Here is a 25,855-nt window from a genome sequence, read left to right as displayed (position 1 = left end):
TAGATTTTTACATATTATAGACCATTTTGTTGGCTGAACTAATATATCCATGTCAATGCAGCCTTTTGCAGCAAGTGATGGCCACATAGAATAGAGGCAGGAAAACGTGCCTCATACCAGCGAGGACCGGTAGGTTCTAATTACAGTGTTTGCTAACCTGTGACACTCCAGGTGTTGTGAAACTACAAGTCCCAGCATGCTTTGCCAATATATAGCAGCTTATTGCTGGAAGGGTATGCTGGGAGTTGTAGTTTCACAACACCTGGAGTGTCACAGGTTAGCCAACACTGTTCTAATACATACTGAACATTTTTGTGTCTATTAACCGCTCCTGATTTTGCTGCTTTTTCGATTTCTTCACATACCAATTTCATTTCAACGTTTCTATATTTATTTTGCAGAGCGAGGGTTGACAGTAGTGCTGTAGGAAAGTAATAAATCTGCTCTTTCTCTCTTCCATCCTGATTGTAGTGTAGAATTGTCCGCAGTCTCTTAGCAGACAACAGACTTAGATTGCTGCAGAGATCTGCGAGTGATCTTTAATGTTGGCTGTGCTACGTTTCCTAAATAATAAGTCTGATCATCATTCATGATGCAGCGTAAGTCATGCTTTCCTGATTTCTAATCAGATACAGCCATTCATAGTCATGAATACACAAGTAAGCCAGTGCCCTCTTCACATTGTAAATTAAGGTCAGCAAAGTTTACTTAAAGAAATGAATTTTGCTATGAAAGAGAGGACCTTCCTTTTCATCTTGTTTCTGCCACGGGCGACCTGCACCACCAAGCTACCACTTGTTTTACTGCACGGGAGCCAGGCGGAGGCCCATAATATAATTAACTTTGATGCGCATTGAACATTTTTATAGGCATCTTCCAAGTTCCCATCCAAAGGTCTCCTGGATAATCTTTTCTGAAAAGGCCACCGTTCTAATAGATTATAAGAGCCTTAAAACTGTCCTCATTTCTTGGGTCTGTTCCATCTACTAAAACTTTATTACAGTCAACATGTGGTAGACGTGCGCTCCGGAAGTACTGGCAGTCTTATGTGTGTATGTATATAAGTCCAGCGTTTATCACACTGCAGAATTAACCATTACTTTAATTGTAGCAAATAAAGGTCTGATTTTAGAGTTGGATGCAAATACATTTTTGCATAAAATGTAACACATTGCACAAATGCCACATCTTGTGCCTGTATGTTTAAACATACGTTATACTCACGGTTTAGGGGGCGTTTATTTATGCAGTAAGTGCGCAGAGGAGCATTTGATCAAGCCAGGAAAGATGGAACAATTGCATCCAAAAGGTGAATAGTGTAAAGTTCTGTACATAGAATGCATCTCTACCGCTTAGAGTTGTCTCAGTGGTGGACAACTGACGGCCCGTGGGGCCTTCACCTGTGGGCGCTTCCCTTCTCTCTTTTGTAATAGAGGGAAGGGAGGTTTAAGAATAAATAGATTGAAAAGTAAACAATAAAAGTGAAGAAATGCGGTTTGTGTGTTGATGGTGGCAGGAAAGTTGTTGGTTCAATGTGTAGAATACTACTTCAGAGCTACATCACGTATATTGCCCTGCAGTTTGCGCCTTGGAGAGAGGTATGCTGTAGAATTGACACTGGACGGCGCTGGAAGTGTTAACAACGTTTACAAAAATTGCAGCGTTTAAGAGATGTTTAAAGGCTTTCTGAGTGAAAGCCTCAAAGTGTGTCCACAAGAGGAGCAAGTGTAAATATCATGTAATATTCATGCTCTCTTCGGGGACCACTTAGAGACTCGCATTTAACCGGCTCTCCAGAATCTGCAGCGATCACAGCACAAGTGTTGATAACATCATGAACAGTCATGTTGAGGAATCCCTACAAAAAAATGTAAAATAATTTGTGGTATTTACTCCAGGCTAAAATAAATCTCTATGATTTTGGGTTCAAGTAATTTAATCATCTTCAATATGAGTTGGCAAAATCGGACGCAAAGTATGAACTCTCTTGTTTCTTTGTAGAGCTGAAATTGTAGCATTTGCAAGTGTGTATGTAAAGTTGCTATACCATGACAGGACACTTGCTGCAAGCTATTGTTCTCTGTTAGCATGCTACCGTGTCCTTTTATGTACGGTGTGCAGTAGAAAAATACCTACCCCCCCCTCCCCCCTCAACGGCACAAGTTTACCAAATTCTGTACTACTTATGCGAAACTCGCCAACGCTGTATATTTTATAACGAGTAAACTGTATTTTTTGTTCAGCTTTTAAGGATTAACAGGAAATGAAAAGGCGGCAGTACAGTGTCAACGTGAAACATGATTTTGACTTTTGATACTGGGCTGTGAAGATCACTCGGTACACATTTCATATGGTAATGCCCCCAAGCTGTTTTTTCAATCAGCTTATGTAGAACATCTTGTGGTCTCTGGTGTCCAGCTTTTATCTCCGGGAGTTACATTGCAGTGACCTACAGCTGCCTGCAGCTAAGTCTGGCTCTATTGTAAAGTGACAGTAGAAAGGTTTTACAATTGTCGCAGCACAATATGCTTCTCTATGATGTGAGGATGCACTGTGACCTCTATTTATGAGACGTGAGGTCTTTGACCTTGGTGTGAATGATGGAGGAAGTCGCTATGGTCTATAGTTTTAACCCTCGGTATAACCAAGGAGAGTTCCTCACTACAGGGCTGTTTATAAGCTGTCATTTCCTAAAGGCTGACACATGAATTGCATAACACACAAAAAGACATTTAGTAACTATATAGTATTAGACCTATAGGGGCAGAATCAATTTGTGTGGTGCCGCCGGACATGGGGGGCACATTTATCAATCTTTTCATAAAGTGAAAAATAGTTTTCGGTCCTTATCGCATGGATAAGGATTGAACTATTTCTTAAATTTATAAAAAAAACGGATCACAGAAACAGCAGTTCCTATAAACTGCTGTTTCTGTGCTAAAAAAAAAATACCACGCCTCTTCCGAACGCGCTGTCTCCGGATCTCCTCCAGGTCTTCTTCGCTCCTCTTCATACATCAATTGCACATGCGCACAAACCTCTCCGCTCTGTCTCTGCATCTATCGCAACTATAGTTGCAGAGAGGGAGCGGTGAGTGACAGGGAGGGATCATGTGATCCCTCCACACATGCGCTGTCCAGCTCAGCTCTTCGGAGCATAGCTGACAGCACTAAAATTTTTCATTTATGATAATATACGCCGGCTCCAGCTGGCGTACATTAACATAAGTTTCCGAAAAAAATGTTTTTTTCGGAGCTTGTTAGATTGCGGCCGGGAGCAGTCACCATACTGTAGAATGGTGACTGCTCCCAAAAACGAAAAATAGTGCAAAGCAGCAGAGATCCACGAAATCTGCTGCGATGCACCGTTGTTAAAAATGCGGGGGACACCGAGGGACGTGTATTTTGCGGTAAGTGCACTATCATTATTTGTTAAATATGCCCCATTGCCTTGATGTCCGACCGCACACTTTGCCGCCTTTTACAGTATGGGCTCTCCGCTCATTTTTCTGCTCACCTCTATTGGGCGAGAGAAAATAATGAGCATAAATTTCAGCCTGAACATCTCCTCTGTTTCTCTGGGGACTACTCTGGACACACGTCCTACCGAGTTGTATCTATAGTTAAACATTACTTCTGGTCAGTCTGCTATATATCCCTCTGTAGACAGCCCATCACCCACCAAGCACAGTGATACAGGGTAGAACTGCAGTTAGAAGGGTTTCCATAACCTAAAGGGGAGATATTTACAACAAGTAGCCGGGTAGGGGCAGTGTAATACTTCACAATAATAATAATAATAATAATAATGAAAAATGTTGACGGTTATTGCCAGCATTTATGTTTATAAAGGGTCTGGAGGTTATTGTCCGCTTGCTGGCTGGACTGGGCGCACCTATAATATTTATAAAGACTGGAGGTTATTGGCCACTTACTGGCTTGACTCAGCACACTTATATTTTTTTTTAGAATTTTATACCTGGCTGTTGAGCCACCGACTGACTGCCTGGACTGGTCAGACTGGTGGTCACTGGTCTAACACCCATTGCCTATTAGAACAGGATTCCGTCACACACCAAGAGCCGGGTGGCAGAGATCCTGGGGAGATCACAACACAACATGCAGGGCTTCCTCTCTTTCATAAAAGGACAGATTATTCTGATGCCCAGTCACACTGGTGCTGATGAAAATTGATCTGGCTGTGGGTAAAACTGCTAACTGTATAGTAATAATAGTGGAGACTTGCTGCAGGCAAAATTAAAATTGTATACACTATTCAAAAACAATAAGCCTTCCTTCTGGCCTAGTGTGGACCTTTTATTACACTTTATTACAGCAATTCTATATTCTTCTTCAGTTATTTACATAGTAAAGTTGTCTATCAAGTTCAGCCTTTCATGAACTCTACATGCGTTGATCCAGCAGAAGGATAAACAAAATACAATAGCTAACTTAGCTTCACATTGGAGGGGGTGGGGGTGTTAATTCCTTATGATCCCCAATAAGTTATCTACTAATTATAGTCACAGGTACCATTCCTTTTAAGAAAGGAACACAATTGATGAACTCTTTGCCTTTCTATGATCTTTGGTGCGAAAAGTTTGTTAGACTGTAATTATATTTATACATATTTGGTACCTTTTTTTTTTCCCCCAAAGCAAACAGACCTAGTTATAATGTAATCCCTTTTATTCCCTTATTAATAAAGGTGCTGACCTCTGAACCCTCTGACTTTTCTTGTGTTTTTACTGTACCCCATATTCAAGGTGTGAACTAAGTGACTTACATGTTAATACCGTGTTTGTATCGCATGCGTTTATCCCCCTTTTTTTTATGCATCCCAGGATTTTGTTCTCCTTTTCAGCATCTCTGGCTACCAATGCTCAAATTATTCTTCAGATTGTTAAATTCGTACAGCGGTGTACTAGTAGTCTCTACTGACATGTCATGCTTTATCATTTGACCTGCCTTTCTATACTGCTTTCCATAGGCTAATGTGGGTAGCTATCTCTTTTTAGTTTGGTCTAATGAAATAGTAGTAATTGTGAACATAGCAAAATCATTTTTGTGCTGTATATTTTATATTACGGTAATATTTCACATTTTGAAGACATCAATGTCATTTTATGTATGGGTGATGAGCTACTCTGAAGATAAATGACTGAATTGATGAACTTGAAGGATAGCTTTAGATTATATTTACCCAAGGTCTGACATTTTCCACCCCTTTATTGCAGGTCACCTGATGTCTGTAACAGTCCAACACTGAAATGCTCTCCTCTGCTGAGTCTTTGTGAAGCTGACAACAGTGTTGTCAATGCCCCTCCCCTTAGAAATTTCTATTTGCACTAATGGGATGTACAAGGAGGCAGGGCATTGACACCACTGCTGTCTGTTAAGCTCTTTTGTATGAAGCATACTTGCCAACTTTCTTCAGCTCTCTTCCAGGAGCCTGCCGTTGGAGGTGGGTGTGAGGGGGCGGGGTGCCAAAAATTGCGTCATTTTTGGACGCGATTCATCTGGAATCACTGCGTTTGGGACCTAATTCGAAGTGGGCACTTCCTAGTGAAGTGGGCAGAATTCGGGAGATTGCCACACTCGCCCGGGAGTCCGGGAGACACTCGCAAAATGCGGGAGTCTCCCGGACATTCCGGGAGAGTTGGCAAGTATGGTATGAAGTTATTTAAATATAAATAAAAATATTCTTTTAAAAAAATCATCTTTGGGGATCTTATACCGTTGTGGGTAGAGCAGAATGTTAGCGAAGGGTCGTGAAATCCGTTCACGCCCCAGCTTTGGGCTATATGCACAGGCAGAATTCAGTCTCTGATCTGTTCTGACTTTAGGAGCCGATTATTGATCTTTGTGGAGAGATGCTGGTACTGTGAGACTAAATGATTAGAGTTCTGTGACATAGATCACACCCTGACCTGCTTCTATGTTTGTTTTCAACAGGAAGATGAAATGACCAAATCAAAACTTAAGAAGACAGAGAAATTGACCAAAGCAAAGGATGCCAAAAAATCGCTAAAGAAGAACTACAAAGTCAACACAAAGATAGTTTTCGCGGATGATGGAGAGGTGAGTGCATCTGTTAGAGCCCTATGTAATGGTTCCTCTGTCTGTACTGCACGGGTACTTCAATGTACAATCCCATTGCTTAGGTCTTATTAAGGTTGACGTTTTAACGAAAGTTTGGTTACACATATGAATAACAAAAATGTAGTTATGACCCCACACACATGATTGTCTGCTTATGTTCCTGTGCTGAAGACTTTGATGCTCTTTTTTCTATGCGTGTTTGTGGGCAGCACGGTGGCCTAGTGGTTAGCACTTCTACCTCACAGCACTGGGGTCATGAGTTCAATTCCCGACCATGGCCTTATCTATGTGGAGTTTGTATGTTCTCCCGTGTTTGCGTGGGTTTCCTCCGGTTTCCTCCCACACTCCAAAAACATACTGGTAGGTTAATTGGCTGCTATCAAAATTGTCCCTAGTCTCTCCCTCTCTGTCTCTGTCTTTCTCCCTGTCTGTCTGTCTCTGTGTGTGAGTGTGTGTCTATATTAGGGAATTTAGACTGTAAGCTCTAATGGGGCAGGAACTGATGGTAGAAAATTAAATAAAATAGTCATACTGCTGCTCAGTCGTCAGATTTCAGCTGTTGCAGCTATTTAGACTGGGGATCATGGGAGGTGTAGTTCTTTCCCAGCTGGTGTACATTTTTATTCCATTTTTTTAATTTTAAGGCACATCTTTTTTTTTTTTTTTTTTTCCTCCCCTTTTGTAGTTGTTTAATTTAAATCTTAAGATATGAATTAATTAAATCATTGTTGTGGAAGGCCTTTATTTAACTCTTAAAAATCTCCCAGCAGAGCCTACCATTTGCTAGAATGTCATTGTTCATGTCTATGTCCCATATTCCCGTCATCTGCTCCCAAAGCCTTAATCATGTGTGATAGTCTGCTCACTACGCAATGGCGGTTGCGAGTGGCCTAGTGACAGTGGTGGGTTTTAACTCATTGGGAGCATGGGAGATAAAGACCAGTCTCCAAGTTTCCTGAAGGCCTGTGTGGGAAGGTATAGTACTGGGAACAAGTAAATGAGATTCATCATCCGGGTTTATGACTGTTTATCTTTACTACATAGCGCCTTGTGTCCTGTTCTGACGGGAAGTAACATTATAGGAACTGGTGACAGGTCTGCTTTAAGCAAAGAATATTTTTGAGGTTAGAGTTCCTCAAGTTGTCCCCCACTCCTGTTGTGTGACAGCAGGAGACAGGCATTGGAAGCTGCCTAACAAGAACTGTGCGTCTAGTTAGGGACATGTGTCATCTTACAGAGCTGCGTACAGCGATGCCGCAGTGTCATTTTCTGGCAATTTAGGTGGCCAGGACTGTTTCACATTTTAGGAACATGATTTTGCTGACAACATCGAGATGGAAAACAAGAGCAGAGTAGCACAGCAATCAAGCCTAACATCATCCTAATGGTTCTCTCTGGCAGGCTGAAAAACATTATATAGGGAATGGGCAGTAGGATACAGTGCAAGGCACATACTGCATTCATCAGTTTTACTGCACTCTCGCCCACAAATTAACCCATTCTTTGCATGGCAAGCCGTTTATTCCACAGCGCAGCGAACCCCTCTGACGCCTAATTCAGTTAGTTTTGTGAGACTGCTTTTTGCCAGATTCCCCATTATGACAGCTCTGCAGTGTGTGCAATTTATATTTTCTTTTTATATTGCCATCCTCACTGCTTTGTTATGTTTTCTATCACTCTGAAACTCACAGAAACCTTGCCGGTATGCGTCTTCTGTGCCATTAAATATACAGTAGTTTCATTCAGTCGCTGCATCTTTTATTTACACAGCATTACTACTGTAACCTGCTTAAACCTCTTTAAACATAATACACTGTGACAAGTTGGGGGAAAAGAGTCCTAGGTACCTATGCAGACAATTACTTCCCCCTGTAATATGTATAGCTCTAGAATTCTGAGATTGGGGGTGTTTTTTGCTATTGTACTTTAGTGAAATTAAGAATCCTAAATGCACTCTTGATGGGATTGGCTGATTAATAGCCACCGTTAGCTGGTGGAGCCAGTTGAGTGTGCTGTGCCACAAATACTGCAAAGCTGCCATATATAAAACAAATACTGTCACTCAAATTGTTTGTGTGCGGCCCTCTAACCTCCTCCTCCTCATCATCATCATCATCATAATCACCATTTATAGAGCGCCACTAATTCTGCAGCGCTGTACAGAGAACTCATTCACATCAGTCCCTGCCCCTTTGGCGCTTAGTCTAAATTCCCTAACATACACACACAGACAGAGAGAGAGAGAAAGAGAGTGAGAGATTAGGGTCAATTTGATAGCAGCCAATTAACCTACCAGTATGTTTTTGGAGTGTGGGAGGAAACCGGAGCACCCGGAGAAAACCCACGCAAACACAGGGAGAACATACAAACTCCTCACAGATAAGGACATGGACGGGAATTGAACTCGTAACCCCAGTGCTGTGAGGCAGAAGTGCTAACCACTAAGCCACCATGCTGTCCAAAAGAATTGTACATTACCCTTATTTTCATGAATAAAAAAACAGCCCCGTATCAACCTCAGCACCCTCATATCACTCAATCACTTATCCCAAAATGCACCCACGTGCTCACCATGTTATACAGACCTCCACACAGGCCCACCACATACCCCACAGGTAAATTTCCTTCAGGCCTTCGTTTATCAGTGGTTCTTGATGGCACAAATAGTTTCTCTCTACTTCAAACCAGTCGATAAAGTCTACCCGTCACCTACACGCAGTGTAGACAGCAATTTTGCGTGCTAAACCGATATTAAGCCTATCAAACCATTTCTTGCCTCATGCCTCCTTAGTGAGAGAATGTTTTCATGAATAGTGATTTGGTTCAGCTTTCAAAATGGCCGCCTCCACTAAAAGTCAGCATGAATACAATTTTTTTTATTATCCCAGCATCCTGCCTTGCAGTATTGGATCCCAGAGTATCTCAGGCTGCCTGCCTCTGAGCTATATTGTATATAATGCCATTGTTATCTGTATCGTTGTGTCTGATAACTATTTTTATTGCTATATTAATGGTGTCTGTGTTTTGTGATCACGGTGGAGTGGTTTACCGCAAGGCTGCACTGTGTGTTCATGAAACCTGTCCAGGGTCCTCTTGCCGAGCTAGATTTCTGACATGTATATATTTGCGATTTTCTTGAATCAGCTGAAAACCTGTCACTTCACTCCCCTGTGCCTCCAGCTAAATGCAGTGAAATGTAAGCTGTTCTTGGAAAGCTTTTATTATACATGGCCATATTCTAGTATAAATATTACCACTTGCTTTAAGCAGTGGGGGTTACATTCATTATTTTAGCTATATAGTGCTCATGCTCGGTCATAATGAACATCAATGCTGTGTGGTAGGTGGACCCTTTTAAGAAGAACTGAAGTCAGGACCGGAATGTTGGTGTTAAATAAAATATAAAGGAACAGTTACTAATTATTTAGCATATTAAAAGGGAGTTTCTGCCTTTTGTTTAAATTTGTAATTTAAACAAACATGTTGTAGACTTTACCAGGCTACATAACAGATTTTTTTATGTTATAGTTATGACACAACACTGTTTTTAATCATACTTGCCGCATGTACACAGTGGAAGCAGCTATTTTATTGTTTTTAGGCAATTTTCAGGAATAGACTGCCTATCGGTTCACAGAGAGCAAATTACTGTTTGCTTCATGTCTCATTGGTGTATTTCATGATTCAGTGATGTCATTAGTTGAATTAATTGATGGGCTTGATATGGCTTAATTTAGGCATACGGAATTCAGACTGTCACCTATTCATACTTACCAACTTTATGATGATCAATTACGGGAGCCTGCGGAGGAGGTGAGCGTGATGGGGGCAGGGCTCCAAAATGTGCGTCATTTTGGACCCACCCCCCATGACGGAATGACGCAAAAGCGTCATTTGACAGCGGGGGCGGGGCCAAACGCCGTGATTCATCGGGAATCGTGACGTTTGGGACCTAATTCTGCCCTCTTCGGTAGGAAGTGGGCAGAATTCTCCAGATGCGGGAGATTAACACACTCTCCCGGGAGTCCGTGAGACTCTCGCAAAATGTGGGAGTCTCCCGGACATTGGCAAGTATGAACCTATTGCATCTGTTACATAACATTATATTCATTGACACAACAGCAAGGCTGTGAGGCTACATAATGGCACCTACAGGCCAATTTTTCACTTTATAAATGACCGTTTTGTCTGCATCGCCTGTCAGTGAGGGAAACCAGGCCTTTATCTGTAGTCCTGTCTCTATTCCAATGGAATGTAGTTGATTCAATAGAATTCCCTTGCAGCCCTGTGTCCTTATTTTGTCACAGAACTCCCCAGTGAATTCCTTTTGATAAGGAATCAGGAAATACAAGCTTATGTCTATTTGTACGAACAGTGAAGTTTTGTTATATAGTTTTAGTAGCAAACCCTGTAAAGCCATTTAAATGGTGTAATGTCATGTCAGTAGGTGTTTGCTTGCTAACAAGAAAGATGTGGATTGTATTTATACGTAGTGATACCCGTTAAACATGTATTTATAATTCAAAGGGTTATTATTTTTGAAAAACGATCCCAAGTGTTAACATCGCAGCATTTTTAACATGCCTTAGGCCGTGTGTCTGCAAGCCAGGAGAGATAAAAATGTAATAGAATTGGCCCCAAACCAAAAACATTTTATTGCTCTGTACAAGGCAGATGGGTCTAGTAATGCGACGAGGTTTGCAGAAAGGTAATAGCTTTTCCCAGCGGAATCATTGTGTTTCCTAAGTTTTTCTTGACTTCATAAAATAAAAGCAAAGGCAAAAGCTTCATAATTATTATACTATACGGAGGAGGGGAAGTTGCGGCGCTGTTTACCTAAGCAAAAAGATGGATCAGTGTTTTTGCTCACTCTCAGATATTTTTATGTCCGTCTTGCTATCCTTGTAATTTGCAGTCTCTCCCAAAAATCTGAAAGTTGTAACTCTATTAATATGTATGATAGTAAAGATTGTGGTGGTAGGGGATTCAATTATTAGGAAGGTAGATAGGGCAATCTGTTACCGGGACCGTGCATGCCGAACAGTGTGTTGTCTCCCGGGTGCTCGGGCTCGGCATATTGCGGATCGGGTGGACAGATTGTTGGGAGGGGCTGGGAATGACCCAGCGGTTTTGGTGCATGTTGGCACCAATGACCGAGTTAGAGGAAGAAGGGGTGTCCTAAAGAATGATTTCAGGGACATAGGTCGCAAACTTAAGGCAAGGACATCCAAGGTAGTATTTTCGGAAATACTACCTGTGCCACGCGCTAGTCCAGGGAGGCAGCGGGAGATTAGGGAGGTTAATGCGTGGCTAAAAGATTGGTGTAGGAAGGAGGGTTTTGGATTCTTAGAGCACTGGGCTGATTTCTCGGTCAGTTGCCATCTTTATTGTCGTGATGGATTGCACCTGAATGAGGAGGGGGCTGCAGTGCTAGGGGAGAGGATGGTTAGAAGGTTGGAGGAGATTTTAAACTAGGCTCCGGGGGGGAGGGGCAAGCAAGTATTTATGGGATAGACATTGAGAGTAGTAAGGAGGAATTTAACAAGAGTCAAGGGGGTGGAGAGGGGGGAAAGGGAAGCATAGCCGATAAGGAGCGGCCCTTTTTAAAGCTAAAAGAAATACCTAAGGGAGGCAATAGACTTAAGTGTATGCTTGCAAATGCAAGAAGCCTGACAGGTAAAATGGGGGAGTTAGAACTAGTAGCAATGAATGAGCAGTATGATATTATAGGTATTACTGAGACCTGGTGGGATGATACACATGACTGGGCAGTCAACTTGGAAGGCTATTCTCTCTTCAGGAGGGATAGGGTAAATAAAAGGGGAGGAGGAGTATGTCTTTATATTAAGCCAGAATTAAAACCAAGTATTCAGGAAGTTATATACGAGAATATTGGTGATAATATAGAGGCATTGTGGGTGGAAATATCCAGCGGAGGAAAAAGTTCAGAGAAGTTTCTGATAGGGATATGCTATAAACCGCCAGATATTAGTACGATTGAGGAAGCCCAACTTCTACAGCAAATTGAAAAGGCTACACCACTAGGTCAAATTTTAATTATGGGGGATTTTAATTATCCGGACATTGATTGGAGTACTGAGACCTGCGGTACAGCTAGGGGAAATAGGTTTCTGAGCACGCTAAAAGACCATTACATGTCCCAATTAGTTGAGGAACCAACTAGGAACCGGACTATACTGGACCTAGTAATAACAAACAATGTAGACGTAATATCAAATATTCAAGTAAAGGAGCACTTGGGAAACAGTGATCATAATATGGTCTCATTTGAAATTAGTTTCCAGAAACAACAGTATAAGGGATCAACTAGGACTTTAAACTTTAAAAAGGCAAATTTTAATATGCTAAAGGAGTCTATAAAGAGCATAGACTGGGACAAAGCCTTTGAAGGAAAAAATACGGAAGAAATGTGGGCTGTCTTTAAAATGTTGTTGGAAACATACACGTATAAGTTCATTCCTATAGGAAATAAATGTAAAAGAATTAAGTCTAAACCAATGTGGCTAAATAAAAAGGTAAGGGAAGAAATGCAAAGGAAGAAGCGTGCATTTAAATTGTTTAAGTCTGAAGGGTCAGAGGAGTCCTTCCATAGGTACAAGGAATGTAATAAAACATGCAAAAAGGAAATTAGATTGGCTAAATTAGAAAATTAAAGGCACGTTGCAAAAGAAAGTAAGACAAACCCCAAAAAGTTTTTTAAGTATATAAATGGCAAAAGGATTAAAAAAGATAATATAGGACCACTAAGAAGTGAGATGGGTGAATTGATAAATGATACTAAGGAAAAAGCAGAGATATTAAACACGTTCTTTTCTTCAGTATTTACCAGAGAGGAACAAATGGCAGGAGTAATACATAAAAATGGAAATGAAACCATGCCATTAATTAATACTTGGTTGTCAGAGGAAGAAGTCCAAAGGCGACTGAAGAATATTAAAATAAATAAAGCTCCAGGTCCAGATGGCATACACCCAAGGGTCCTTATGGAATTAAACTCGGAAATAGCTAGACCGCTATTCTTAATTTTCAGAGATTCAATCTCATCAGGCTCAGTACCAAGGGATTGGCGAATAGCAGATGTGGTGCCGTTGTTTAAAAAGGGGACGAGATCACAACCAGAGAATTATAGACCTGTAAGCCTGACATCAATAGTGGGGAAACTACTGGAAGGTATTTTAAGGGACAGTATTCAGGATTACTTGGTACGCAATAAAATTATTAGTGGGAATCAACATGGATTTGTGAGGGATAGGTCATGTCAAACTAATCTAATTAGTTTCTACGAGGAAGTTAGTGGGAACTTAGACCAGGGCAGGACAGTAGATGTGGTCTACTTAGATTTTGCAAAGGCCTTTGATACAGTGCCACACAAGAGGTTGGTTTACAAAATAAGGGAACTGGGTCTAGAAATCAAAATTTGTACTTGGATCGAAAACTGGTTAGAGAATAGGGAACAGAGAGTTGTGATAAATGGAACATTTTCTAATTGGTCAAAAGTCTTAAGTGGAGTTCCTCAAGGTTCCGTGCTGGGACCACTCCTTTTTAATATATTTATTAATGACCTTGGTGATGGTTTAGAGAGTAAAGTTTCTATTTTTGCAGATGACACTAAACTCTGTAAGGTAATAAAATCAGAGCAAGATGTAGCTTCTCTACAGAGAGACTTAAATAAACTGGAGGATTGGGCGGCTAAATGGAATATGAGGTTTAACACAGATAAATGTAAGGTTATGCATTCAGGGATCAAAAACAAGAACGCAATCTATAAATTAAATGGAATTAATTTGGGAGAATCTATAATGGAAAAGGATTTGGGAGTGCTCGTAGACAGTAGACTTAGCAATAGTGCTCAATGTCAAGCAGCAGCTGCAAGGGCAAACAAAGTATTGGCATGCATAAAAAGGGGCATAGATGCAAGGGAAGACGGTGTAATTTTGCCACTGTATAAATCATTGGTAAGACCTCATCTTGAATATGCAGTACAGTTCTGGGCACCACTCTATAAAAAAGATAATTTGGAACTAGAAAGGGTTCAGAGAAGGGCGACAAAATTGATAAAGGGTATGGAGTCATTAAGTTATGAGGAAAGGTTAGCCAGTTTAGGCATGTTTACTTTAGAAAAGAGGCGTCTAAGGGGAGATATGATTACTATGTACAAATACATTAGGGGTCAATACAGAGAGCTTTCATGGGAACTTTTTACCCCAAGGACCATACACAGGACACGTGGTCATCCCCTAAGGTTAGAGGAGAGGAAATTTCACAACCAGCAAAGGAAGGGGTTCTTTACAGTAAGGGCAGTCAAGATATGGAATTCATTGCCAGGGAAGGTTGTGATGGCAGATTCAATAGATATGTTTAAGAAAGGGTTAGACAAATTTTTAGCGGAAAGGTGTATCCAGGGATACGACCGTTAATTTAAAATAAAGGATAGTAGTGGATATAGGGTAAAAATTGGATTGCAATATTGAGTCTGGGGGGATTTTCAAAATTGAAACAGATGGGCGGTTGCCTACTCTGGATTAATTACAAATATAAGTGCAGGATCGCAGGAGATCCAAAATAGGTTGAACTTGATGGACTGGTGTCTTTTTTCAACCTCATCAACTATGTAACTATGTAAAAAAATAGCTGTTTAGCTCTATGTAGGGGCATTTAAAGGGACCAATTTCAAATGCAGAATGTGAATCGCATATGTGCTAATCTTAGCATAGTATGGGGCAGCATGGTGGCTTATTGGTTAGCACTTCTGCCTCACTGCACTGGGTTCATGAGTTTGATCCCAACCATGGCCTTATCTGTGTGGAGTTTGTATGTTCTATCTGTGTTTGCGTTTCCTCCGGGTCCTCCGGTTTCCTCCCACACTCCAAAAACATACTAGTAGGTTAATTGGGAGCTATTAAATTGCTCTTAGTCTCTCTTGGTCTGTGTGTGTGTATGTTAGGAGATTTAGATAATAAGCTCCAATGGGGCAGGGACTGATGTGAGTGAGTTCTCTGTACAGTGCTGCGGAATTAGTGGCGCTATATAAATAAATAGATGATGATGATGGTATTCTAGGATTGCAGCGTACATTTGTGTTCTGTGTATACTCATATAGAAAAGTACAGTAGCATAATCAAATACACAATAGTATATATTTCAGACTTTTGGAGAAAATTTTAGAAACAGGAATGTATTTCTGCAAGTGGTTAAAAAAGGTGATTTGGGAACAATGGGCATCATTCAAAGCAAAAAATGTCCAATGTGTTAAATTGTTCACCACTACTTCCCTGGGGAGGATGAGCCAACAATCCTTAGCCGATACCTGCAGACAGGATGTGTGTGATGACTTGCAAAATAGAGCGAATGACCATGTTTTATGTGACGCAGGCGATCCAGCAGTGGCCCCAGATACAGAAGTCTGCGGTAGAAGCTGCCGAGGACGTGGAGGACGTGCAAAACGGCATCAACTTGGCAAAGGCAAAACAGCGACTCACCGAGGAAGATAAATTCGACAAAGAAGCATATAGGAAAAAAATCAAGGAAAAACACAGGGTAAGAGCCTTTATCATTAGGTTGTGTTATAGAAGTTACCGTTGAGCCACCATTATTTGATTTGTTTTGTCCTTTGGAGGACCAATTGCAAATGATATTTTGTACAGCTTTCTGTTAACCATTATTTATTCCCAGACACTGGTGATGTACACGCACAGCCCGGGTACAATAGACCGGACTGTCTACATTCCGACATGGAGTTTTTAGTTATCTATTATAAACTTTAGAATCCTGGAAAAACATTCCTTCCCCGAACTTAACCGTCCTGGCGAAAGGGGTTAGTTGTGTCCACTCAGTATACTATTTAGATTCACTCCCCCTCCCTAATGCTGGTATCGGGGAGGTTGGCAGGTCGTAGAGACATAAGGTCTGCATACTTGACTGTTGATTTATTTTCTTCGAGCTGCGTTTTTCTTAAAATGTATAGTTTATTATTAATATATAAAATTCTCATATCATTGTAGTGACTGGTCCACTCTAAATCATTATTATTTGGTTGCCAAAAAAAAAAAGTTTCTGATTTGTTTAATCAGCCATCAATTCAGGCTTTGCAGGATTGTCCTAGAAGCTCCAGTGTTGTCTTCCGAACATTACCAGTTCAATATACTATACTGTGCAAAAGTAAGGATGCTTTCAAAAATAGAAGTGTTAATAGTTCATTTTGATCAATTAACAAAATGCAAAGTGGATGAACAAAAGAGAAATCTAAATCAAATAAATATTTGGTATGACCTCCTTTGCCTTCAAAACAGAATCAATTCTTCTAGGTACACTTGCACACAGTTTTTGAAGGATCTCGGCAGGGAGGTTCTTCCAAACATCTTTGAGAACGGACCACAGAACAAACTGCCTTTTGTTACAACCAAATATTTCAAATTTTGACTCGTCAGTCCAGAGCACCTACTGCCATTTTTCTGCAACCCAGTTCCTATGTTTTTGTGCATAGTCAAGTCGCTTGGTCTTGTTTCCACATTGAAGATTGGCTTTTTGGACTTCTTTGAACAGTGTATGTCCTAGGTCCCGCTGTTTTTTTCCAGTTCTGAGCCGAAGAGCTGGAGAGCAGTACAACTTTGAGTGTCTGCAGGCAACAGTGAAGCATGGTTGGAGGTTCCTTACAGGTTTGTGGCTGCATTTCGGCAAATGGAGTTGGGGATTTGGTCAGTATTAATGGTGTTCTCAAAGCTGAGAAATACAGGCAGGTACTTATCAATCATGCAATACCAGGAGGGAGGTGTCTGGCTCCAAATTGGGGTTCTACAGCAGGACAGCGACCCCAAACATACAGCCAATGTCATTAAGAACGATCTTCAGCGTACAGAAGAACAAGGAGTCCTGGACATGATGATATGGTCTCCACAGAGCCCTGATCTCAACATCACTGAGTCTGTCTGGGATTACATGAAGAGACAAAAGGATTTGAGCAAGCCTACATCCACAGATCTGTGGTTAGTTCTCCAAGATGTTTGGAACAACCTCCCTGCCAAGTTCCTTCAAAGACTGTGTACAAGTGTACCTAGAAGAATTGATACATTGATGTTTTGAAAGCAAAGGGGGTCACACCAAATATTGATTTGATTTAGATTTCTCTTTTGTTGATTCAATTTGTTAATTGATAAAAAATAAACTATTAACACTTCTATTTTTGAAAGCATTCTTACTTTGCAGCATTTTTACCACACCTGCCTAACACTTTTGCACTGTTTTGTATATGCACACAAGTGAGATAGATAATACTGTTGGTGTGATGTCAGTGTGGACAGGGCTGCATGTGACAAGGGGCAGTTTCATAACGTGGGGAGGAGAATGAAGGCAAACGGCTCACAAACTGAATATTAGTCTAGGTCAGTGGTTCCCAAACTTTTGCAGTTCGCGGCACCCTTAGAGTCTCCAAATTTTTTCAAGGCACCCCTCCAAAATAATTACTGAGCAGTCGTGTTTTAGAAGTAGTGGGTCAAAAATTTTTAATGAGTATTTAGGTCACGACAAATACTTATTTAGTTGTATGCAAAAATGCCCCTCTGCATCCAGACACTCTGTCCCCTCTGCATCCAGGCACACTGCCCCCTCTGCATCCAGGCACACTGCCCCCTCTGCATCCAGGCACACTGCCCCCTCTGCATCCAGGCACACTGCCCCCTCTGCCTCCAGGCACACTGCCCCCTCTGCATCCAGGCACACTGCCCCCTCTGCATCCAGGCACACTGCCCCCTCTGCATCCAGGCACACTGCCCCCTCTGCCTCCAGGCACACTGCCCCCTCTGCCTCCAGGCACACTGCCCCCTCTGCCTCCAGGCACACTGCCCCCTCTGCCTCCAGGCACACTGCCCCCTCTGCCTCCAGGCACACTGCCCCCTCTGCCTCCAGGCACACTGCCCCCTCTGCCTCCAGGCACACTGCCCCCTCTGCCTCCAGGCACACTGCCCTCTCTCACGTTGCCCCCTCTGCCCTCTGTCCCCTCCTCTGCCCTCCTCCTAAGTTTCTGTTTGCTTTTTTTCTAGGGCTGGCCCGCGGCACCCCAGTGACAGCGCCGCGGCATCCCTGGGAGCCGCGGCGCACACTTTGGGAACCGCCGGTCTAGGTACACACTACAGGATTTTCAGCCGATTATCAAGCCAATCAAACGATAAAAGACTATTCGGCCCGATATCGCATTTAATGTGTCCACTGCAACAATGAACGATTATCGTTCCAAAGCACATGTATCGTTTCATTTTATTTTTAAACCGAACTATAAATCTCTTTCAATGATGGAACAATGTTGTTCCAATTCTGCAGTGTGTATGCACTCAGGACCAGCAATGTCCATAGATCTCTATGGAGTGTGCAGAGTCACGATCTTTTCAGCCGACGGTTATGACCGAGGAAGAGCCCAGGTCTGATGGTGAACCGTGTAAAAAAATAAATAAATAAATAAAATAATGTGTTTAGTGTGTACACAGGAATCGGTGTGCTGATTGGGAATTATTATTATTATTTTTTTTTAATTGTTGGTAAAATAGTTAAGGACATCGCATCTGGAGAAATTGTGTATAGTGTGTACCCAGCCTTAGATACTGGAAAGAGCAGGGTCCCCCAACAGCACATAGTTGTGATATAAGACTACAATACAGAAAGATAGGCAGATGTCTCGTCTGATTACCCCCGTCTGCATTTTGTTTATTGCATATTTTGTGAGCTGGAAATGTATCCGTCTTTGGGGCATAAATACCCAATATGTGGATTTTTACCAGTGTCCTAGATTTCTCCAAGCTTTGCTTAAGCTTTGGGTTATTTTAATGAATACATAATTAATGTATTCATTTAATCTTTTTAATAAGTACAGCTGCTCACTGATGAGAAAAATTTGAATCTGTGAATAATGAGCAAAGCACAAGTGAAAACATTAATTTATTGTGCCCTAAACTATTACTTTCCCAGAGTAGTAGGTGATCACAGCGCAGGCACGGAACACTTTACTGAACACATATGTTTGAGTAATAAGATTACACTGATGCTAAACATCATCCTAGTAATTACCTTTAATGTTTCTACTTAACAGATCATTTTACTGATATATGCCTGGTTCTGGTTCTTATATTTATGTCCTGCTCAGCACATGAAAAACGGATCAAAAGCAAATGTGCACCTTCGGTGTGATTTTTTTTTTTTTAATTTGTCTTAAATGCATAAAAGAATGAGTGGAAACTGCAAATCAGATCCGAGAAATGTATTAGATCTTCGACAGAGAGCAGAGAGGAAAGAAAGGAGATGGGATGGTAGAGTAAAGCAATGGTACAAAGTAGATGTGCAGTTTTTGTTCTAAAATGCAATAGAAACTCCACATATTAAACAGCAGGGTTACGACGTATTAATGCATGACTGCCCACTGTGAGCACTGCTTACGTTTTGGCGATGACCACAAGACTATAAAGTTCATCTCAAACAAGGGATGGACAGGTTCGCGGAGCTATATCTATCCGTTGTAGCTGAGCATCATGGGAGCTATGTCAAGCAGAGTTCAGAGCGCTGTACTGTTACTGCAGTAGGATCCAGTTCTAGGGGCCTGATTCATTAAGAATCTTAACTTGAGAAACTTCTAATTTCAGTCTCCTGGACAAAACCATGTTACATTGCAAAGGGTGCAAATTAGCATTTTGTTTTGCACATAAGTTAAATACTGACTGTTTTTTCATGTAGCACACAAATATCAACTTTAAATTTCAGTGTACAAATAAGCTATCAAGTATTTGTGTGCTACATGGAAAAACAGTCAGTATTTAACTTATGTGCAAAACAGAACACTCAATTGCACCCCTTGCATTGTACAAAGGTTTTGTCCAGGAGACTGAAATAAGAAGTTTCTCAAGTTAAGATCCTTAATGAATCAGGCCCTTGAACCTTAAGTCTGTCTTATGAATAGAAACAGCTGGTCACTTTCATTGCAACAAATGTCCAGATTGCTTTTATCAATTTGTACATGTAACCACCATTTTTGTTTCAATTATAATGTTTGTGCTAATTTGTGCACTATAGATAGACCCACATCATATACGTTTACTTTTTAATTGCTTTGCATTTGTATTATTTTTTTTCCCCCTGAAAACCTGTCAGTAGTTTTCTAATTAAAGCTTTTCCTTCATGGCATGTACACCTTAATTAGATTTATTATTAGATGTTTTATACAGAGGTGTTACATTTTTGTGGGACTTTTCAAGCAGGATGCAGCCTGGCTTAGTAACTAATGAAGGCGAGGTGCAATTTCAGCTTAATCTGTTGCGTCTTAATGACTTGTTTGGTTTAATATTTCACCCTGTGACAGGAAGGAGATTATGTACTTTAAAAATCTCTTTTGCCTGCAGTTCTATAAAAATGCTGTGTAATCAGCGCTGTTTGAAAAGTGTCGCTACTATCCTAGGCGTGAAGTGACAGATATAGACAAACCGCAGTTTAAACCACTTTAAACAAATTCTCTGCTTTGTTTTGTTTTATAACTGTGCGAAATTGATTGTGATGCTTTTAACCTTTTTGTTTTCCCAACCTGTTTTGTATGACTTGCCCAGAAATGTCTCCCTTTATCCTGTGTCCTTTAGCAGTGTCACATTGTTTGACTCTTCCTAACAGCCTATTGCTTCTAGTTAGTGGGGGCTATTAAAGGGCGATTCTTTACAGAAATCCAAGGGAATTTTTATGATTGCAATAAATGCACTCTCCCAAATAAAGTTACTTTGCTGGTGATTGCTATCCCATAATGCCTCAGGGCTCACGGTCTTTAGTTCAAATGTAGGTCCACATGGCTGCTTGGCCAATAAGCTGTGTAGGCAACCACCATCTGTAGGACTATGTATAGGACTCCATTCACTTAGAGAACACGTCTATAGAAAGTTTCTATAGTGTGTACCTAACGATTTTACCAACGACTGATAAAAAAAGTCTCGATCAGCATGTCGATCCATGTGTACACACTGTATGCGTTTTACAAGATTTACCCTCAGATCTGTGCTCTTCATCTGACGTAACCATTGGCTGAGAAGATCAAGACTCAGTACGCTCTATGGAGATCCTGATCGTGAGTACATACGCATTGCAGAATTGGAACGGCATCGTTCCATCGTTGAACTAGATTTTTAGAATGGTTTAAAATCAAATAAAACGTGTGCTTTGGAATGATGACCGTTCAGCGTTGCAGTGTACACACTAACGCGATATAGGGTTGAACAGTTGTATATTACGTGATCACGCCCGATAATCAGCTGAAAAACCTGAGCGTGTACTTAGCCTTACCTATGGAGTATCATATGAGTTTCTTCAGAACTTCATGGATCCTGGACGGGGGAGCCTGAGGTTTTGCTAGTTGAGAAGAGAAGGGTTTTATTGCACAATTCAACGTTTTACAAGACATTCATCTTTTAATGTGTTAATTTAATTCCCCACTCTGTACCCGATTAACAGTTTTTTATATGGATCTCCAGCTTTGGACAGCTGTGTCTTTTAAAACTCTGAATATTCCAGTGACCTCTTTTCCTGGTAGGGTTCAAAAGTCAGCAATTTCTATATAGGGAGTCAGTGCCATCTGATTTGAATGTGAAATAACTTGCAGCACCCTAAGAAAATAAACTAGTTTAAGATGCGTTTGATTAGGGTCTGATTACCTTATTGTATTCCATTTTTATCTCCTCTGTCCATGTGTTCCCAGTTTATTAGCCAATCAGATCATCAGAATGTTCACAGCAGCACAGAGATAAGTGTGCTGATCATGTGCAAGGCACTTGTGTAATGATGTTAGTTAGACCAAGTCTGCCTTTGGTAGGGGCAGCATCATTAAGTGAGGAGGGTAGTGGTAAAATAGCTGGAAGACGTAGACTGAGAGTAAGAAAGTAGAAGGAGCAGGGTCTCCAAGCATCACAGTGCAGTGATGTGAATCTCCTTACAAATGAATGCGGGGAGATTGTGGTGTCAAAATCACCTCTCTGTGAAACGAAGCTACATACATTTGACAGATCCTCTTCCTTGGGTGAATCAGTACCTGAGGAAGAGAGTTTAGGTGAGGGAAGAATATAAGTGCTTACCCAAGCATCGGGTCCAAGAGGCGTTGACTGTCAACGGAAAGGAAACAGTGGTAGGACCACAAATCCCCTTGAAATTCAATCGGTATAAAGTAAGAATTTTCATCTGTGTATAATATGTAAATTATGATATATTACACATAACAATGATGTGCGCAGTGAGCACAATGTCTCTAAGCCCCAAGCTATGTTGCCACGAATCCCGGCCTGCTCATGAGTCCACGATGCAGTCGTGTACAACATTCATTTACAGTGTTTCTTTAGCCGTTGCTTTTAAATGATTATTACTGTTGTATGACGAAGGCACTAACTGCACACTTTGCTTCATGTTGTGTTGTTCTATATAGACGGTAATTGCTTTTATTCTTTGTAGAACATGATTTCTTTTTCTGTGAAAGCATAAAGCTGACAATATGTTAAATGTGCACAAATTAGGTGACATTTGTTGGATATCGTGTAGTTAAATGTCCCCCAAGTGTCAACATATGTTAAGATGCTTAGCAACCAAGCACTTGCTTTGTAAGTTACATTCTCGTTCTCCTGCTACCGCTCACAAGCTAATTACAGTATAAAGAGCCTGATGAAATATACAGTCCTTGTTAAATTGCAAAAAGAAATCATTAATTGAACTTTTATAACATATTTTCCACATTTTATTACGAGCAATTTATGTTGGTAACCACTGTGATCTATATAAGGGAACTGATTATTTTGTTACTTGCTGTTAAGGATAATGGGTCACTCCATTTGCAAAACAGTTTATTTGCACTAAATGGAATTATTCAATAGCAAAGCTCAAAATGTATATATATTTTTTAATGAGCTGACATTTTTTTCACAGAATTAAAAAAAATTTTTTTTATTCAAGTCTTGCTGTCATTTGATGACTGATTAAGTTTGATACTAAAGAGGTCTTTATTCAACAACAAATTTTGCTTAGCAGCTTAGGTATGTAGAAAGAGGCTCATAGGGGCATATTTACCATCATTACGGTAACAGTGCGCGTAAATACCGTTATTACGGTACATTTCTCGCTGGATTTCCGGCTTACTATTACCGTAATAACGGTAATAGTTTTAACGCTGCGGGCATAATCAACAATTGAATATGCCCTATAGAGGTGCGAGCAAAAATGAACACTTCCTGTACCGTAATTGCAGTGTATCTGCGCAGGAGCACATAGTGGGACCTGATAACTAATTGACCCCCCCATTGTGCTGTTTTTCTAGTTCACGGTTTCTGTGACTGAGTGGAACAATGTTACTCATTATCTTATTTGTAGACGTTCAAGCAGGTAAAAATCCTCCGTTCTACACCTTCCCACTTAATTTATTCTTGCAGTTTCCTGGTGCAGAATTAATTAGATGACAGCAATATTAAATAAGGCGAGACGTAAAACATTTTGCACGGTCTGTATTAGAATACAATTTCACATTGTTAGCATTTGTCAAAATATCCCACAGCTGACCTGCAAAGTGTATAGAAATTAAAATAACCACAAAAAAAGCTAAATATGTTTATGTAACTGTTGGGTACTACATTTCTGAATAGAACATGGTTGATTTATGAAATCTGTGAATGAGACAATTTCTTTTATATTGTGACTAGTGGGTGCCTTAGAATTGAGATGTCTTAAATAAACTGTCTATCTTGGCACCATAGCACTGTAACTAAATTTTGAAGTGTGTCCCAAAAAAAAGAAAAACCTTTTTCTGGAATTGAGCTCAGTGACCTGTGTTGAAATTACAGTGCTGTACAGCAGGTCTTGGATAGAGAATTCTTCTGTTGGGTACACATTCCCTGTCCCTCTATCATAATGACTATATTTACTATAAAAGCACCTTGTTACTAGTTAGAAAAGTGATTACATAGTACCTGAATTCAACATTTTCCACCTCGTATATTAGTTTGTGTTCTACGTTTTGGCTTTGAAGTAGGTAAGCAGCATGCATCAAGTATTTTGCCTTTTACAGTAAAGGAAATCCAGTTAATACTGAGCTGTCCCTCCTTGACCATTTAACATTTTAGAGAACGTACCATACAATAGTGAAAGGAAGTACATCATTCCGACCTTTCTGGATGGACAACAGCACTTTTGTTCATTCATGGTCAGTGGACACTGACCAATTTCCAACACTTTATTCAGTGGGTCAAAAATTATCACTGTGGCTAGAACTGGACAAATACATGTGATGGCTACTTTTACATATCTCCCAATATTTCAAATGGAGGAAGAGAGGCACTTTGAACTTATGCATTCAAACACAGCACAATAAAGAAAAGAATTTGGTCAGCGCAAAATGATTATACAGAATTTGGGCAAGGAAAATCGTAACACTCAGATGGAGCATCATCCTTTCCAAGTCTATGTGAGTCATATCAAACTAATTAACACTTAGCTATGCTGCTTCTCCATGCCTGCTGCTAATATTGACTAATCAATTGCCATATTACAGTACACAAAGGAAACCTTTTTCCTATCGGGGCACCTCTCCTGTTTTCGACAACAGTATGATGGGCTCTTCACTCATTGATAAAACAGCCCTGTGATGCCCAGAAGTTAAGTAACTGTTCAACAGTTCCATTTAAAATCAGAGTAGACTAAAAAAAATAATCCAGTTCCTTTATTGTTCCCATAAACACATATTAAATATTATTTGCATACCTCCCAACTGCACCAATTTAGGCAATGTTATTTTCTATTTGTGGGCTCTGTCCAGATCGGCCCAGAATGTTAGTAGGTAAATCCATTCACTGCGTATCCGAATAGCAGCGCAGCGGTGAAAGCGTGCCGCGTGCAACGGCCACTGAAAGAGTATTTTGTGGATAGAGGAGGTTTAGAACAGCGCTGCCCACACGCTATTACCGTTACAACGATGATAGCTGTGCTTATTGGCATTACAGTGATTTCTCCATTTAATTTTTGCTCGCAGCTCTATGAGCTGCGTGCAGGAATCCGCGTTTGGTTGCCATAGTGAAGGTATTAATGTGTGGACCGCGTTATTCTAAAGAACAACGCAGCTAATTGAATCTACCTCTACATGTGACGTGCAAAAACAGTGCAATATTCTGTGCAAGCCTATTGGCAAACATCTTAACATGCCAGATCAGTTACATAGATGACATTTTTATAGGGAGAAAATCTACGGCTGGTGTTATGACCGGAGATCGGGCTTCTTCCTTGCAAGAGCTTCCATCGTGCTATTTATGGTGATAGCAGAGCATGTTAATAGAAAAAATGCTTTATTTATTAAAATAAAGCATATTTTCCAGTAAGAAATATAATTTTAAAAAATGATTTTTTTTCTTTCTTTTTTTACTTTTCATTTTCGATTATAATTTTTTTTTACTATTGGAACTGGAAACCTAAGTCGGAGCTTTCATTTCCACTGCACATGTGTGAACAGACAAGCCGAGACACGGATGCACTCAAGTCGGCAATGTAGTAAAAGTACAATTGAGAGACACGTTGCGCAGATGATGAGGATGGAATCTCCGTTAACTTTTCTTCTCAGCTCTCTGAGCGAGAAAAATGAGCAGAGATTCCATACTGCAATGGCTGGAAATACGCTGCCGGACATCACAGTGAATTGAATCTTCCATTTAGGACTGATGTAAAAAGTGCAGACAAAAAAATAGCACAGAAAAAGAATA

The 25,855-nt window shown here is 40.6% G+C and overlaps 1 protein-coding gene across 1 annotated transcript in view; it reads left to right on the top strand.

The window, feature by feature from the left end:
- DDX10 (DEAD-box helicase 10) overlaps window positions 1-25,855 on the top strand; it is a 179,786-nt gene that overhangs the window by 78,079 nt on the left and 75,852 nt on the right. Inside the window, exons 14-15 of the mRNA XM_075198896.1 lie at window positions 5,955-6,080; window positions 15,495-15,659. Coding sequence (XP_075054997.1) covers window positions 5,955-6,080; window positions 15,495-15,659 — 291 coding nt within the window. The remainder of the gene's footprint in view (window positions 1-5,954; window positions 6,081-15,494; window positions 15,660-25,855) is intronic.

Source organism: Mixophyes fleayi, chromosome 2 (genome assembly GCF_038048845.1).
Source record: "Mixophyes fleayi isolate aMixFle1 chromosome 2, aMixFle1.hap1, whole genome shotgun sequence".
In the NCBI taxonomy this organism is placed as follows: Eukaryota; Metazoa; Chordata; class Amphibia; order Anura; family Limnodynastidae; genus Mixophyes; species Mixophyes fleayi.
This window is presented reverse-complemented; position numbering and strand designations above follow the sequence as displayed.